This window comes from Falco rusticolus, chromosome 9, assembly GCF_015220075.1.
Source record: "Falco rusticolus isolate bFalRus1 chromosome 9, bFalRus1.pri, whole genome shotgun sequence".
NCBI classification, from domain to species: domain Eukaryota; kingdom Metazoa; phylum Chordata; class Aves; order Falconiformes; family Falconidae; genus Falco; species Falco rusticolus.
In genome coordinates this window covers 25,202,603-25,218,551 of record NC_051195.1, presented here as the reverse complement: position 1 = coordinate 25,218,551, position 15,949 = coordinate 25,202,603, and the positions used below count along the sequence as shown (strand labels likewise).

General features: G+C 40.8%; 1 protein-coding gene across 1 annotated transcript; it reads right to left on the bottom strand.

Moving 5' to 3' along the window:
• Positions 1-5,261: 5,261 nt before the first annotated feature.
• LOC119153548 (lipase member M-like) lies at positions 5,262-14,293 on the bottom strand. Its single transcript, XM_037400144.1, has 9 exons — positions 14,196-14,293; positions 12,927-13,044; positions 12,027-12,225; positions 11,191-11,300; positions 10,331-10,467; positions 9,624-9,770; positions 8,888-8,959; positions 7,280-7,351; positions 5,262-6,115 (listed from the first exon to the last, which is right to left on the bottom strand). The coding sequence occupies exons 1-9, from the start codon at positions 14,232-14,234 to the stop codon at positions 5,882-5,884; spliced, it is 1,128 nt and encodes a 375-aa protein (XP_037256041.1). The 5' UTR covers positions 14,235-14,293; the 3' UTR covers positions 5,262-5,881.
• Between the last annotated feature and the right edge of the window lie 1,656 nt (positions 14,294-15,949).

The window sequence follows — 15,949 nt, the reverse complement described above, 5'->3', positions numbered from 1 at the left end:
GATTTGGTTTTAGAGCAATGAACAATGGATCCTGAGATTGCCTTCACATTGCCAAGGGCCTGTCTCCTTTATCTCTTAGAAATGACTGTCCATATTGCAAATCTTGTCTTGGTCATGAGGATGTGAGACCTTTCCCTTTCCTGAGTTGACTGATGGTACCAGATTAGCTTTTCTGAATAGAAATTGCAGAGTGCAGTCTAACAGCACTTCACGCCGACTCCATTTACAGCAGATATGCTTCCAAGTTTTAGTCTTTATTTTCTAGAACCCAGTCACTGACTGCAGGAACACTGCTTTCTGAGAGCTTCCCAGACTTTTTTTTCAACATGCAAATTTTGACTCAAACGCTCCCTAGAAAAGGGAAGAGCAGGTTCAGTGTCCCGGAAGGTTACTGGGTGTGGGACTATTAGTTAAAACTCTTTGGAGAGCAAGAGAAGGTCTGACATGCTCAGTGCTCCTTGCCTATGAGAGAGCTGCAAGTAGTTAGGATAGGATTTTTCTTTCCAATCTGAAGACCTATACAAAAATTATTCATCCATGAAGTTTAGGACTGTGCTTGCACATTCTGGAAAAGCCCTTATACATCCAGTTGTTGTATGCTGTGCCTGCAGGTGTGAGGACAGAGTGAGGGCTGTGAAAAGAAAAGTAGTAGCCATTCTGCATGTGGATAAGGACCATAAAGATCAGGCAGGCTACCTAAATATTCAACAATAGAATCCATGGGACAAAAGGGACACGTAATGCAGCGTAAGGCTTCAGCTCATCAAGGTGTCTTGTAAAGTTGCCTCACCAGTAATGACTGGGGACATTACTGCTCGTGTAGGCTTGATTTCCTCCTCAGAAGAAGGCATGTTTCTATGACTGCAGTGTGTTTATGTTAGTTCATCTTTCAGTCCATCCTGTAATTGACTTTTTTGTCATTGGTATATATCTGGCAGGTTCAGCAGTGAGATACAAGCCTGTAAGATGATGGGGTTTGCAGGATCTCCTGAGGACTGTTTGCTTCGGAGAGCTATTCAGCAGGGTTAGTGCCTGGCTGGGGGGAAAGCAGGCAGAAGGCAACTGTTGTATGTTCTGTAACCAGCTGAGCAGTCAGCAAGAGTGAACTAGCCAGCTAGTCAGTGTCCATGTAGCTTCAAAGTAGCCACAGCATGCATGGCTGGGCATCGGGGTTTGTGAGAGAATTTCGTAGGATACCTGCCTGTATTGTAGTTTGCATTAGGAAGTTAAGCAGATTCAGGAAGCAAGTCTTTCTGAAACCAGGCATTGCCAGGTCCACTAGACATGGAAAATTCAATTTGTAATGAAGAGCAGAGGCTCTCATGCAGCCACATGTTTCTGGAGTCTGCTTCTAGCATAAGACATCTGCTATGACAAGGCACGCCACTCTGTGAAGTTTATTTGGACTTGGAAATGGAGCTACAGATCAAGTCCCTGGCAAGTAATGGGGAAGATGAGCAGGATTTGTGGGAGTGAGGGGGAGTAACCAAGAGATTTTTGCATTCTCTAAATCTCCTTATAGGAGAAGGAGTTTTGAATTTTTTCTGGTCTTCAGTTTAACCTTTAAATTTCACTGAACAAATTTAAAGAAACTCATGAGTCATCAGGCAGTTGGAATGAAGCAGCATTTGGAAACACCCAAAATTTTAAACTTGGCATCAAAACACACTCCATTTGATTCCCTTTGTATATCAAATACTACTTAATTTTTGTTGTCAAAACAGGAAGCCTCACAACTACATACTCAGTCAGCAAAACACTCTTTTTTTGCTTTCTGCTGTTCTGTTCTGTTTTAGTGGGAGTAAAATATGCCTCCCTCTCCCTGCACGGGGAATCTTATTTGGGAAAAAAAGTTCTCCTAATGTCTCAGCTTGTTTTCAAATCACCACCAAGACTAGTTGAGGCAATTCAAAGGCTAAATTATTACTCTTGGTAGGGCAAACTTTTCTCAATGCACTTTGTGATCACCTGGCTGAGCTGGCATGGCTCATGGACTTCCAGGTATTCACCTTTTAAATCAAGTACAGCAGGCTAAGTAATATCAATCTCGGCAGGCCAGCGGTCCCTTAAACTTTCAGAATAAAGACAGTTAGGAGACATGAACAGATGTTTTTATGTAGGAAGATGAAGTCTTAAGGAAATACTGGGCAAAGTAAACTATCATAAATGAATATACTTAGAAGGAAAAAGGGTTAGAAAGAAACATACTCTCAAAAGTTCTTCAGGAATTTCTAAGATATAGTGAGACTAAGATACAAAATCCAAGCCCTCCAGAAATTCATCTTTCTATCCTTGTGCTTTAAGCACTCTAAGATTTATGTCATGTAAGCTGTAAGGTATACATACACCAACCAGAGAAGCAATTGTGACTAAAATCATGAGAATCTGCTGCCTTACTCTAAGAAACCATACCTTAAAACTGCAAGAGCAGGAGGTCCAGTTTACACATGCTGTTGCAATACTGGGACATTCATTCCCTTGTTCTCAGACTGAAGAAAACAAGTAAAGGAAAATTTAATAGTTGGGTTTTTGTTTTTTTTTCCCTTTTGAGTGGGCCAAATGTCTTTGTCTTCTAACTTGAGCAAACAAGCACTTCTGTGCACAGCAATAGGTTTACAGATCTGAGAAGCAAAAAGCTGTCTATTCTTACAAGCAACTGCACAAAACCAAACCCTTTATGGAGGCAAGCAGCAGAGAAAAAAAGACCATGAACACATAAGCACAAGCAACTTACCTCTGCTTTGACTGCCTTGCTTGTGTCTTCTGCCGCAGTTCCTGGTCTGTCGCCACTAGCAGACTGATTCACTGGCAGAAACCTGCGCAGATAAAAGGAAGTCAAAATACAATGAGCACTTCAGGGTAGTACCTCTGAGTGTCATGAGTTGGCAGCATGTATTGTAGAGCGTGTTTAAGTGCTGATTTGGCAGTCCTTCAGAAGTGGGGAAATCTTTGTGATGAAAAAGATCTGGTTAAATTCACAAACCCAAAATACACCATGGAGCAAGACAGTCTGAGAAGTACCTACAAATCAGTGGTTAGGATGTTTAGCTGGGACCTGGGTGTTCCAGCTTCCTGAGGCTGTGATAGACCTTGACCTGTACTGTTGCCCAACTTTAGGAATGCTCCAAATGTAATCTTTTAGGATGAAGAGGAGGAAGTGTCCAGCTTCTCTCAACATACTCTCAAGAGCACTGTCTCTGCTATTGCTCTTCATTTGGTTTATGTTAACTTTAACTCTACAGACTGTCCTAACTCTGTTTTTCAGTGAGCAGCATGAAACCCATCTTACTCTAGATTAGTTGCTCAGAGTTGATATGGCTTCTCTAGGGACTCTGGTGCTAAAGAAGGCTTGAGCACATCATATCATCTTTCTCCCAGTGAGGGAAAAAACAAGGGTTCTTGCTTCTCCCAAGCCATTTTCATCGTCTCTGAAAACATGGTATCTTTGGAGATCTTTGCCTAACTGCTGCATTAGTTGTAGTCAGCCTGAGGGCTCAGTCCTCACTGAAATTGGCTTGATGACCATGGGCAGAAGGACATGTTCTGTGTCTTTAGGCAGCTGGGCTACAAACAAAGTAGAATCCTCCTACGTGAGGACAAGCCTTTTCAGCCAATTAACTCACAAGTGTCTTCAGAAGAACTTGTGTTTCATCATGGACTGATGAGCATTTAGAAGAACATCAGATGAAAGGAATGTTTTCTTGGGAACACCGTTTCAAATAATATGATGCCTTTGGGTAGTGGGGGAAGGAAAGGAATGAAACAAGAACAGGATGTCAGTGAAGCTACAGTAACAGTTCTGCTTTACATACAAAGTAGAGAACATCATTCGGGATGATGGAAAGGGTAATTTGTTAATTTGTCAGTGAAAAACATGATAAACAGCTGCTCTGATGTCTCTAATCATATTTTTCATCAAGTCATAAATGAATCACTCAGAAGTGCTTCTGCAATACTATGTCTAGTCCCTCTTCATGTCCCAAGGTGGGATCAGCAGTCCCCATGATGTTTCCATTGCTGCTTGCCCAACCCTTTTTTACTGGTTTTCCAGAAAATTCAATACTTACCTCCCCTATGGTCTCCCAGGTTGCAAGGTAGCTGCACAGCTGCAATCCTTTCCTAGGTGAATTTAGGGGGTACTCTGGCTTCTTTCAGATATATTACTATTACATTTCCCCTTGCAAGTGTTAAAAATTCATAATGTAGGTGTCAAGTCCTCCTGCGTTTCCCCTACAAACAGTGAGTTAGTTGAAGGGCTGACTTTCTGGAGGGTATTTGTCCCCAGGAACTTGTATCGGGTGTAAAGAATGTCCTTGTCTAGAGGGAAGCCGTTTTGTTTGGATCAAGCTCTACTTACAGTCATGGAGCACAAGGGAAGAGGACTGGCTTCAGCTGTGGGCCAGGAGATGAAACAGGCCTGTTGTTTGCCTTGGAAGGGAAAGGGACAGAAGTGGCACCAGCCATGGATAATTTGTTCAGCTAATGAACCATTTTGCAAAGTGAGACACTGACCCTTTGCTCATATAGTGTCACCAGTGAACTGTCTTAGTGTAACAGCTGCACCTGCCCTGGATAGCATTCCAGACTTGACCCACGTTGACGTTTGCTTCAAATGGAGAAGGGTATCATGCTGAAAGGAAACCCCTAAATGCACTGTGTTTCTTTTCATGGTGAAGCTAACGGCATGTCATTGTGGAGGGATGGTGAACTGTGATGCTGTAACCTAGCAAGGATGGAGGCTACCCTTCAAGTGAGTGTCTATGTGCAATAGCTGCCCATTTGAAACAAGATTGGTAGAGCCAGAGTTCCCTCAGGAAATAAATCGGATAACAGTTTCTTCAGTACTGTTTTCAAAGGAGCCCTTCCCACTGATGGGCAAAGTCCTCTAAATGGCCATGGGGAGGAGAACATGGATTCTTTCTAGTGATGTTTGGGTACTTTTTATTTTAGTATTTAAACCCCAAAGAGGCTTTCCAGAGCCATGATGAAGGTTTAGAACAGCTCAGCTCTGTGGTAGCCAGCATCTTCCATGTGAAATAGCAGATGTGAGGTTCTTGCCACATTCTTTGAGTGTAACTTTGAACCAAAATGTCCCATTGAAGTGCTGTCATCGCCAAGATGAAATCAGCTCCTTTCTCCCACCCTGGAGAGTTCATGTACACAGATTCCAAAAGTGTTGTCAGCAGGGATTGGATGTGCCAAGATTTCTCTATCTCGGGGTGGGGGGCCCTGAACCCAAGCTTCCCATCATGCAGGTGTGTGCTTGAACCATGACACTGGCTACTGTTTTCTGCTGGGCCTACCCTCCCTGTGTCCCTTGTATGAAAAAAGTAAGCAGCCCTGTTTCAAATGAAGACAAACCATCTTTTTTTCAGGAGTGATTTTTTTGTGCGAACTCAGTTTTTACTTTCTGGTCGTTGTCTCATCTAATAATAAAATTAATCAATACCATAACTGTTAGAATTAGTCTTGGCTTACACTATGCCTTTCATTAACTGCCAACCCAATAAACTGAGAAATTATATGAAGAATGGAAAATGTCTTGAGATTACTGACTGTATCCAGAACAAGTCAGAGCTTTCATTACTGTTAGGATCTAAAGAAGAGAGCAGAAAACCCTGTCTTCTGTTAGTGTAGTATTGTTATTGCAAAATCTAAGCTGTATCAAATAGAAAGTGATTACTGACCCACCAGGTTACCAGAAAATATGAAGTGCACTACCAAGATGCAAAAAGCATTGCATTGACATATGGTGTGAAAATAGTGCCAGGAGGAACCCTTTATCTGATTCCAGCAGAAACCAGCCGATGCAGAAGGTTTTGTTCATACCGAGTGAAAGCAAGTATCACTGAATGAGTCAGGTATGGCTACTGGTTGTGGGTTAAGGATGCTTCTGCATCAGATCAATAATTTCACTGTACACGCGCAAAGGTGCATCCAATCCCCAGAGGAAATCCAGATGTGCCCATTCAGGAATCCTCTTGTGATAGATGAGCCTTTTGATTTGAGACAGTAAAATGGCTGCATCCTTGGCATCTGCAAGCCAGTCTTGACCCCCAGTCCATACTGCAGTTGGTACAGTCATCTCTTCTACGTTGTAGGGAGGAGGAGTAGCCTGAAAAACATCAAGCAGTATGGGAATGAATGTCCAGGAAAGCACAGCAAACTTTAAACATGCATTTGGGGCTTTCTTCTGGCACTGTTCAAAGTGGAGGTGCCTAAACCAAACAGGAAGGAAGTGCCCTCGCTTGGCTTTTCTGCCTGTGCTCGTAGGGATGACCCAGCTGATAGCACAGCCAAAGGAAAAATGCCAGCTGAGTTGACAAAGAGTTACAGTTGGGCCTTTTCCCTCTCAGCTAGGAATCCATAGGGCAGGAACCTGGAACAAGACAGAAGATGTCAGGATGCCTCTGGATAAACCTCCATCTTGGTCTTTTTGAAGTACTGGTCAGCCCCAGAAGACATACACAGTCTAGTTAGAAAACGCAATGTGTGACAAGGATGAAAAGGAGCATGGCGTCACTTCTGTAGGAGGAGAGAGGAAGTAGCTCAGGACTCTTGAATTTGGAAAATAGAGGCCGGAGCAGGGACAGGAAACAGGTTTATGCGGTCACAATGGTGTGAATAAGAGCACAGGAAGTCATTATCCCATTGCTTCTCATAACACGAAACCTAGAAGGCATCCAGTGACTTTCCAGGGTCAAGCAAATTCAAAACTAACCAAAGGAAGTTGCGTTTCATGGAAGGCCTCATTAAAACATGTAATTCATAATGATGGGCTGTTATGGAGACCTAAAGGGTAGGAAGGTCAAGGATGGGACTAGAGTCTTAAACGGAGAAGGGGTTCCTCAGGGACTGCTTGAGGACAAAGCCCTTTTGTCTCTGGGTGCCAGAATCTAGGGGTAGCTATTAGCCTTCCAGTTGCCCTCTTCATACTATTGTTTCCCTGGGCTCTCATGCTTTTGTAACTGTTTCAATCATGTGAGCAGGCAAGATGCCTGTTTGCTCTTATCCATTAGATGTTCTCTTCTTTTTCAAAATTAATTTTTGATGTTTCCTACCCTTACTTCACTTTATTCCTATTTATAATTAAATTGAAAAGTTTTGGTCCCCACCCTCCACTTTGCTTGCATGCTTTCTATGTTGACTTCCAAACTGGAAAGTAGTAATTCTTTCATCTACTTGTATTCTGAAAATGTGTCTGCTGCTACATCCTTGCTTTCTTCCTGTGTGTTTCTGTGTTGTCCAAGGGTGGTAACGTTGTTTCACCAAAATATACCTGTTGGTATTTTTCCATGTTCTTCTTTGAACTGCCCCAGTCATAAGCTTGGAACTGCCCCGAGTGGGCCTCCTAAAAGGATGAACAAGAGAAGGGGAGTTACAAAGATAGCATTCAGGAAGTTTGTGCATTCTTTCCCTGCTAAGCCTCTGACTCCAATGTAAAGCCTGAACAAAAGTTCTTCTAAGAGATATGAAAGAGCCAGCAGTAAATTAATTACAAGTCTCAATCAGTGAAAAGGAGTCAATATTTTTTGTCAGAACCAAAAAAACCCATGGCTTCTGCAGAAACACCCTGGGATGCTCTCATAGGCAGTTTGTTCTAGTTTGTAAAATTGCTGTTAACAACCTCCAGCAAGTTCCTCTCACTGCTGCTTCTGACAGTCATGTTGCTGTCACTCGGCTCCGTGAGTGGCTCTTCATGTTTGCTTTTCCCTCCCTGGTTTGAATACAGAACTGGAACCATTTCTAGTTTTCCCCCTGCATTCCTTGGCTTTGCCTACAGCATGGGTTGTTACTGCTAGGAGAGACACCATCAGTGGGATCTTAATATTGGAGGGGAAGTGTCTATTAACTCCTTTAACAGTAATAAAAGTAATGACAATGAAGGCTTAGGAGTATTACCCCTGCGTGTTTGTACTTGCCAGTCTGTGGCTGGATGCTGAATTAAACCTGAGTCAATTTGCAGAGCTCCCCCCACTGTGCCTTTGTAACCCTTTTTCTTTACAGGTCTAGGCCTTGGTTACAAAAACAGCTTAATCAAATCTAGTATTTTATGTAAATTCACAGCCAAAAGTATTGTTTGATTTTGAGCAAATGCCTGTGCAGGTGTCACTCGAACTCATCTATGTGTTTGCAGTGTTGAAAAATGCATTAACACTCTTGCAAGCTCACTGTGCTTGCAGCTGCTTTCTGCTCTGCTCCAGAGCCTCCAGAGCTGCCGGGGAACCTGCCTTGCATGCAGCAGCTTCTGTGACTGAGCCCAGACTTCACGAATCCTCAAAGTGTGAGCCCCAAGACAGAAAGGCAGATTTCATCAGCACTGCTGATGAGGATGCACTGTGACAGTACCTTGTAAGTAAGGGATATAACAAGTCTAATAAATAGTTTACTATTTATAGTTCTATTGCTGTCCAGAAACTGATAGCTTTGAAAGCAATAAGTTAAAATACTAGTAAAATTTGATACTTTACAAAGCAGCCAATGTGTTGCTCATTTCTTACCTGCACATTGGAAACAGAACTGATTTCTTAAGGTAAGCTCTGTACAGAGCAGTGGGCATAATTTATAAAAGCTACTGGATACACAATAAGAAAAGTGATACATACACCCACATACTCAGCTTCCAGCACACATATTTTTACACAAATACAGCATTTCATTGTTGGCTTCAAATGTACCTGTACCACACAGGGTATTTCTATCCTGCTGGAAAAACAAGGTTCAATGAAAAGTAGTGCTTTGAACTGAGATTTCAATTGTAAACCACAAGTTGCATGTGTTTCCAAGAAGTTAGCAATGGCTTCTCCACAGGAGATCAGCTATACCCCCTCTGTAACGTTCAGCCAGAAGTGAATACCTATTTTGTCTTCCACGAGTTTGCTAGTACCTGACTCCAGTGGAGTATGTTCTGCACGGAAGTTCCAGAGGTGGTTTGGGCAATATACACGTTGATTCGGTTCTGAAAGAAAATATTTAGTGAGTGTTGTCTTCCTCCCTTCTGTTCAGATGTACATCAAGATGCCTGCCACAGCTGTGTCATGTATCAGTAAAACCAACGTAAATTGAGTGGCATGAGCTGTGTGTAGCATGAGGTGCCTAAGCATGTCTTAACCCCCTGTGTCTGCCAACTCTCTCTCAGGTATTCCTGAGGTATCCTGTGCCTCTGAGCACATCCCTGATCGTCCAAGGCATGGAGGAGGAAGGCAAGGGGAATACATGTGTTCCTTTCTCCATTGCAAAGAGGTCCTGGAAACATGAAACAGATAGGGGTTTTATTTCTCCTTCTGTGGTGTGCCAGCATACTGAAGATGTGAAGTAGTCACAGTATGAACCAGGGGACGGTGCCCTAGGTGGGGTTTGGCAGAAGGCAGACCACAGAGTTTTGGGGGCTTTGAGCAGCTGTTGATTTTAGGGATGGTGCCAAGTGCCCTTCTGAGGATTGAGGCAGTGGTCCCCTGCCCAGTGATAGGGCAACCAGCAGATATTGCTGTCCAGCAGTGGGGACTGTTCCCTGCAATATGATGTTGACTAATAGAAACTCAGAATTCATGCCACAGGATAGAAGGTAAGTTTTGGGAACAGAAGCTTAAACTCTTAGTAAAGCTGCTAAGAGTCATACATACCATGTCAATGTTTTTCAGGTTACAGCCACCCAGACTGAAGAAGACACTTCTACAAAGCTGGGCAAAAGCTCGGTGGCTGCAGACGGGAGCTATTAGCCTTCTTAGACATTCAGTCTGGGGGAGAAATTCTCTTTTGCCTAGCAAACCCTGTGAAATACAAAGGTAATATTCATTTAAGAATGTATAGTTGTACATTGTGCTGTTGTGTTACAAAAGGTGCTTGTGTCCTGTTCCTCTTCTCCAGTAATTTCAGTGGTTCTCACTTGCTTTTTCTTAATTTGCCAGATGATGTTCCCACAAACAACAGAGAAATTAGGTGTTTTTGCATTGCATCAGCCTGCTCAGGCATTACTCAATTTGTGTTACATCACTTTTAATAAAGAGATATGTTAAATGTTAACTCCAATTCATAGTTTAGCTGTAAGCTTGCACATCAGTTGTGGTTTTGTCTACAGGAATCTTGGAAACCTTTGAGGATCAGCATCTCTGTACCTCTCTGGGTGACCTGCCCCAGTGCTGCACTGTTGCCAGAGATAAAATGTTTTTCTTAATGTCCAGTCTGAACTTCCAAAGGCTTCAGTCATAAGGTAAATCTACCCACATGCAAATGAGTAGACTTCATAAAACCCTATACTTTCTGTTTATCCATTTTAAGAGCTGAACAAACAAGTATATGGTTAAACAACTGAAACCAAGATATCACATACCCTGAGCAATTTTTCAGGAAGGTAGAGGAGTTTTGTTGCTGGGCTTCTAGCATATTTAATAGTAGTGACAGGTGCCAACGCAAAATAGAGTTTGATTTTTTGAGCCAGCTCTGGCATTGTTGAAAATGCAATGAAAGCTGAGGAAACAAAATAGAGGAATTCAGAAAATTATTATTCATATGTTAGACTATTTTCAGTATTTATAAATTCTATTCTGCAATTTTAAACCTACAAGCAACTTTTTTTGGTGTTTAGAGACTATGGTTCAGCCTAGATTTGTGTGAAAACCCTCTTCTCCATATGTTACCAGCTTGTAGTTTTATTTCCCTCTTCAGACAGAGATTTTTTTCTATATTTTGCCTCTGCAGCTTTATTCCAAACCAATTTAAACAAAAATGCACACTTCTGATGTACATTCATGCATTTCATATAGTATAGGGAGGAGCAGATGTTTTTCTTTTGGTTGATCCAATTTCTTCTTTTCTTTTTGTGTGTGTCCTGCCCAAACTGACCAACTTCTCTTTCTGTACTCTCATCTTCCTATTTTGTTTATTTTGGTCAATTGACCAGCTGCTGTTGGACATGCCCTTGCATCTTGGAAAGAAACAATTTGCATGGCCCACAATAATTTCCAGTATAATTCTAAGCTGACAGACTTACAGAAACAGTGCATTTGGCCCATTATGTTTTATGCTCTTTATATTAAATTAAAAATGCCTACATGCTGAAAACAGCTTATCTTGTGTTTTTCACACCTGCAAAGAATTAATGAAAACCCCAGGTACATTCAGTATCTCAGTACCTCAAATCACATTTTATTCTTGTTTTCCTAAAACATTGGTCTGTTGTGTATAACTTACCAATAGTAGCACCTTGTGAATAGCCAATATAGTACAACTTTTCCTGTCTGGTTTTCTCCACAATGAAATTTATTGCTGCTGGAAGATCAAACTTTGCCATCTCATCAAAACTGCAGGCAGGAGATTGAAGGAGAGGCATGCATAAATTAAAAATCAGACTTTGAATTGAATTAATATTTTTATTAGTCTTGTCAGCAAAGAAACATCATGAACCATTTAGTGAATCATTCAGCTATTTTAGGTTCTGTGTTTTTCTGGAACTGAATAGGGAAGACACTACTCAAGATTTTCTGAAGTATTTTCCCTCTTGACATCAACAGAAGGACTATAACTTGAAGAAGTGTCAGGTTGAATTGTAACTGTCTACACAGAAGGAACAAGTGGTGATATAGTAAGAGAGCTCCTTCCATGGAATCATACATTTTATGCAATTTGTCATTAAAGAAAAGGTCTATTTTAAAAGGTTCATTAAAATAAGTGCAAAAATTATTCATATTTTCTCTTTCTGTGATTTTCATGTTATTGTAATACACAGATGAGTGTTTCTAAATGGCTTCCAAAACTGCCTCCAGAACTGAGGATTGGCTTGGAGATGACCTGTGTGGGTTCCTCTGAACTGCTCTGTTGCTACGCCTCTAGTTTGAAGAACCCCTGCTAACAGTAATGGAAGTAGTCTCCATCGCTATTAAAGTTCACGTGTGTATAGGAGCACCTCAGCAAAAGTGAATGTAAAGAATGCTTTTTAAAAGGCCAGCATATGTAAATCCCTGGGTTAGCCAGCTTAGTTAAATATGTAATGGTGGGCAGTAAAGATGACCTTCAATGGTTCTGACTACCTGAAAGCCCAGAATTCCTCTTGATCAATGGAATAATTTTGATGTTTTCTGGACCAGCGATTCCCTCTGCTATTTCCCATCCAAACATCAAAACCAGCATCGGCTAGCATGAAGCCCAAGCTGTTGTTGGGCAGGTTTGTGACCCAGTTACTAGCGTCTCCCAATAATCCGTGTTGGAGAAACACAGCAGGTTTCAAAGCTGAAAAGCAAATCAGAAACAAACAACAGTTCATGATTTTTTTTTTCATTTTTCTGGTAGTTCAGGGACATTACTGTCTGACATTCAATATTGGGATTTGTTCCTATGCCAACTTCAAGGGATACAACGAATCATAATAACTAAGTATCCCTTTCTGTAAAGAGAGAACTTCTAAGGTTTTGTAAGGATTTCTGGAAAGATCTGCCTGACACAGTGAAAACTAGCCTGGCACATACTGGTCATTGTTTGTACAGCTCAACTCCCTAAGCTTGAGATTCTCAACACTGATATAAAGAATGAAGGTGTGGGATTGTTTGCAGAGGTTTCCTTTACCCAAAATATGAATCAGTCACTGATATTAACCAGGTGTAAGCAAAACCAAAGCAAAATTAGAGGCTGGAGCAGCTTTCTCTAAACAGGCTGATAGGACAGATTACAGCCTTTGCCTTTTTTTTTTTTACTTTTACTCACCAACTCTTATTATGAGGGTATATGCTTTGTATTATAGTGGATTTTCATTAGAAATAGGGATGCTTGACACCAGACCAGTTGATCTTGCAAACTGTTCAGAGCAGCCAGAATTCTCTGCTAGAAATTCTTCTACTTACACAAGCTTTGGTGGATGTTTTACAAATATAAGGTATCTCTTTCAAGAATGTGTCCTATCTTAGCTGGTTTTATCTCATATTAAAGAACTGTACCTGGATTTCCCTGGTTCTGTGTACCATAAGGAATTCTGTTAATGGTAATAATATAACCATCTTCTGTCGTCACTTCATACTCCTCACTGGGGTATCCTTTGTAAGCAATGAGCTCATTCTAGAAGAGAAAGTACAAGTGCATTTGCCTGCAGAAGTCCATTTCATAAAATATATGAATAAGATATTCACAATGAGGGAATGGTAAAGAGCAGATACAACTGGGGATTTAGTCTACATATATTAAGCATCAAAATAAAGCAATATCACATTGGATATTGTAACCTTAAAACCACAGTAAATTTGCTTCATTCTTTGTGTTATATCCATGATTTGACTATTCAGTTAAAATCTGTTATAAAACCCCTGTATTGTACTACTGCCATACAATCATGACAAGCCCTTGCATTCTGCTGATACAAGAATCACTACAAGCTCATAGCAGGAGCTTATGATTCCTATAGCTGTGATGAGGAGCTGTGTGGGTCCTGATCTGCTGTAATGCAAAATGAAACCATTTTATTTAAGCTACCTTCAGAGAAATCCAGAGAGGTTCACAACTGCCCTTTTGTGAATGGCACATATGCGATGAGTACCACTGAAAAACTGACTACATTATGGAAAAAAACTGGATCAGCCACTTGCATAGTCAAAGGAAAATCACTAGCTTAGTCAATCTTAAGCTCTGAAATAAGTATTACTTTCGATATGTAATATTCCACTTCTTTTGTTACAAGAGAGGATTGTTTTTTATAACCTGTTCTCAGAGAATTACTCAATGTAATTTGTCATGCAGGACAGAAAACCCAAGATTTTAATGAGTGACTAAAGATCTAAACAAGCTTGCTTGGCAAGAGGTGCTCTTCTGAAAAGCTTGCCATTTATGATCTATGCCATGTCATTCAAAAAAAGGAGAAAACATAAACCACTAATTATTTAGAGTTGTCTTTGCTGATAAAATGCTGACATTCTAAGTGGTCATTCTTTCACACAGGAGATTAGTGCCAACAATAGCAAAGTGGTAACTGATACTTCAAAGGAAATTTAAAAACTCTGGAGATTTACTAAGGAAAGGTGTTTGCCTTAATTTCTATGAAACATAAGACGTGCTGCTACAGATGCAGACAGAAGAGAATAGAAGAGAAAGCTGTAGTACATAGAGCGATTAGAGGGGATGGGTTAAATAAAGGCAGTTTATCTAACACCTAGAAACCTCTCTGCTGTGAGACATGCATTCCTTCCATCCCCAGGTCACTCTACTGAGCAACTTACAATATTCATAAATGCTTCAGGATCCACAGTTCTCTTCATTCTTCTGAGTTCTTCTGAATAAGCAATCCCCTGAAACAAATACGTCACGGCAACACACAGCCATATCTTCTCTCTGGATAGAACAGCATATTCATCTGTCAGTAGTCCTGCTCTGCACTTGTAATCCAGACAGGTTCTGTACTTTTCTGATGAGGGAAGTGCTGCCTGATACCAAATGGAGCTAGACTGGTACTCCCTACTTGTTAATTAAACGGAACAAAGCTGACTTTAAACACCTCTTTGCCAGAGTTTGGCAGCAATCTGGATTCTCTGCTAAGCTTTGGACCAGGATACTGCTCTCAATCAGGACAAAAGTGTCAGTGAATCCAAAGAAAGGAGCAAAGTTGTTGGAGAAATGGATTTCCCTTGTTCTGAGAAGGCACTTGCATTACCATACCACGCATTTGTTCCGTAGAATGATTAGGAAACACTTCTGGCTAACTCTGGGGAACACTGGAGTTATTGGGCAACTCGTGACTGAATCAATCATTGTCACAGTGAAGTTTCCAAAGTGGAGACAACCAAGATGTTGGATAGCTAACTGAAGAAACAAAGACAATTAAAAATAAACAAATTAAAATACTTATCATTTAATTAAGAACTTAGGAACATAAATAAAGCATTTAATTGTAGTTGCCTAGCCTAATTTATGCAAAACTGCTCAATGGCAGAATTTATCCAGTCCACAGAATAAGGATGGAGAAAGGAAAAGAAAGGTTGGCTAAATGTAACGCTAGCTAGAGACTGAGTGCTGGGTTTTGTTCAGGGAATAGGGAACAAAAAACCTGATAGGAGACTAGCCTGCTTAGATGCAACATAGCAGCTCCACAGTCTGTGAACACCTGCATAGTCTTGGCTCAAAGAAAATGCAGTGTTTGAATTAGAATTCTCTACACCACACAGATCCCTAGAGGCCATGTCTAAACCTCTGTTGTCCCAGTGATAGATGTCTAAGCTAGACTGAATCAGCCAAAAAATCTATTACATTTATTATTTTCCCAGTCAAGATGACTTTATAACTTTTTTTCCCAAATACTACAAACAGCTTATTTTTTTCTTATCACAGAACAGCAATTTATATTCTGACGTCCTAACACTATGTTCTGATATAATCTGTATCTTAAAAATATTTGACTTCTTTTGTAGAAAAAGGAACAGACATTTGAAAAACTTTTTTAAACTGAGCTAGCTTTCTTTCCTTTTGTTGAAAGCCACTACCATCTTATTCCTGCACTTACTATTTTCCTGTGCCTCTCCAGTTATCTCAGGGTAACCTGAATTCAGGCTAGATGAGTCATGCTACTTCTCTTTAGCCAAAAGAATCTTTCAAGAAATAGCCATCCTTTCACCTATGTGAGTTACAAACAAAACAACACAACAAAATATATTTGTTCTCAAATAATAAAGCAACTTCTCAAGCCTAGGTTTCATGCTGTCTTTTGCAGCTTCAACAAAGCCTTCACCAGTTTTGGGTCAGAGAGAAATTAAACTGTGACCAACCTTGTTCCAGGAATCATGTATTTGGCTGAGCAACCGAGAAGATAGAAGAATGGAAACTCAATTCCTGGGTGTTTGGAAGCAGTTCTGGGTAAAGACGGCAGCAAAACAGTGGTCATGCACTGTTTTTTCTCCAATCATGCAACACCTTGGCAATAAGCATCTATTTCTTTCCCACTCCTCATTCCTTCTGCTACTGCTTCGGCTTTTCCCTAGGG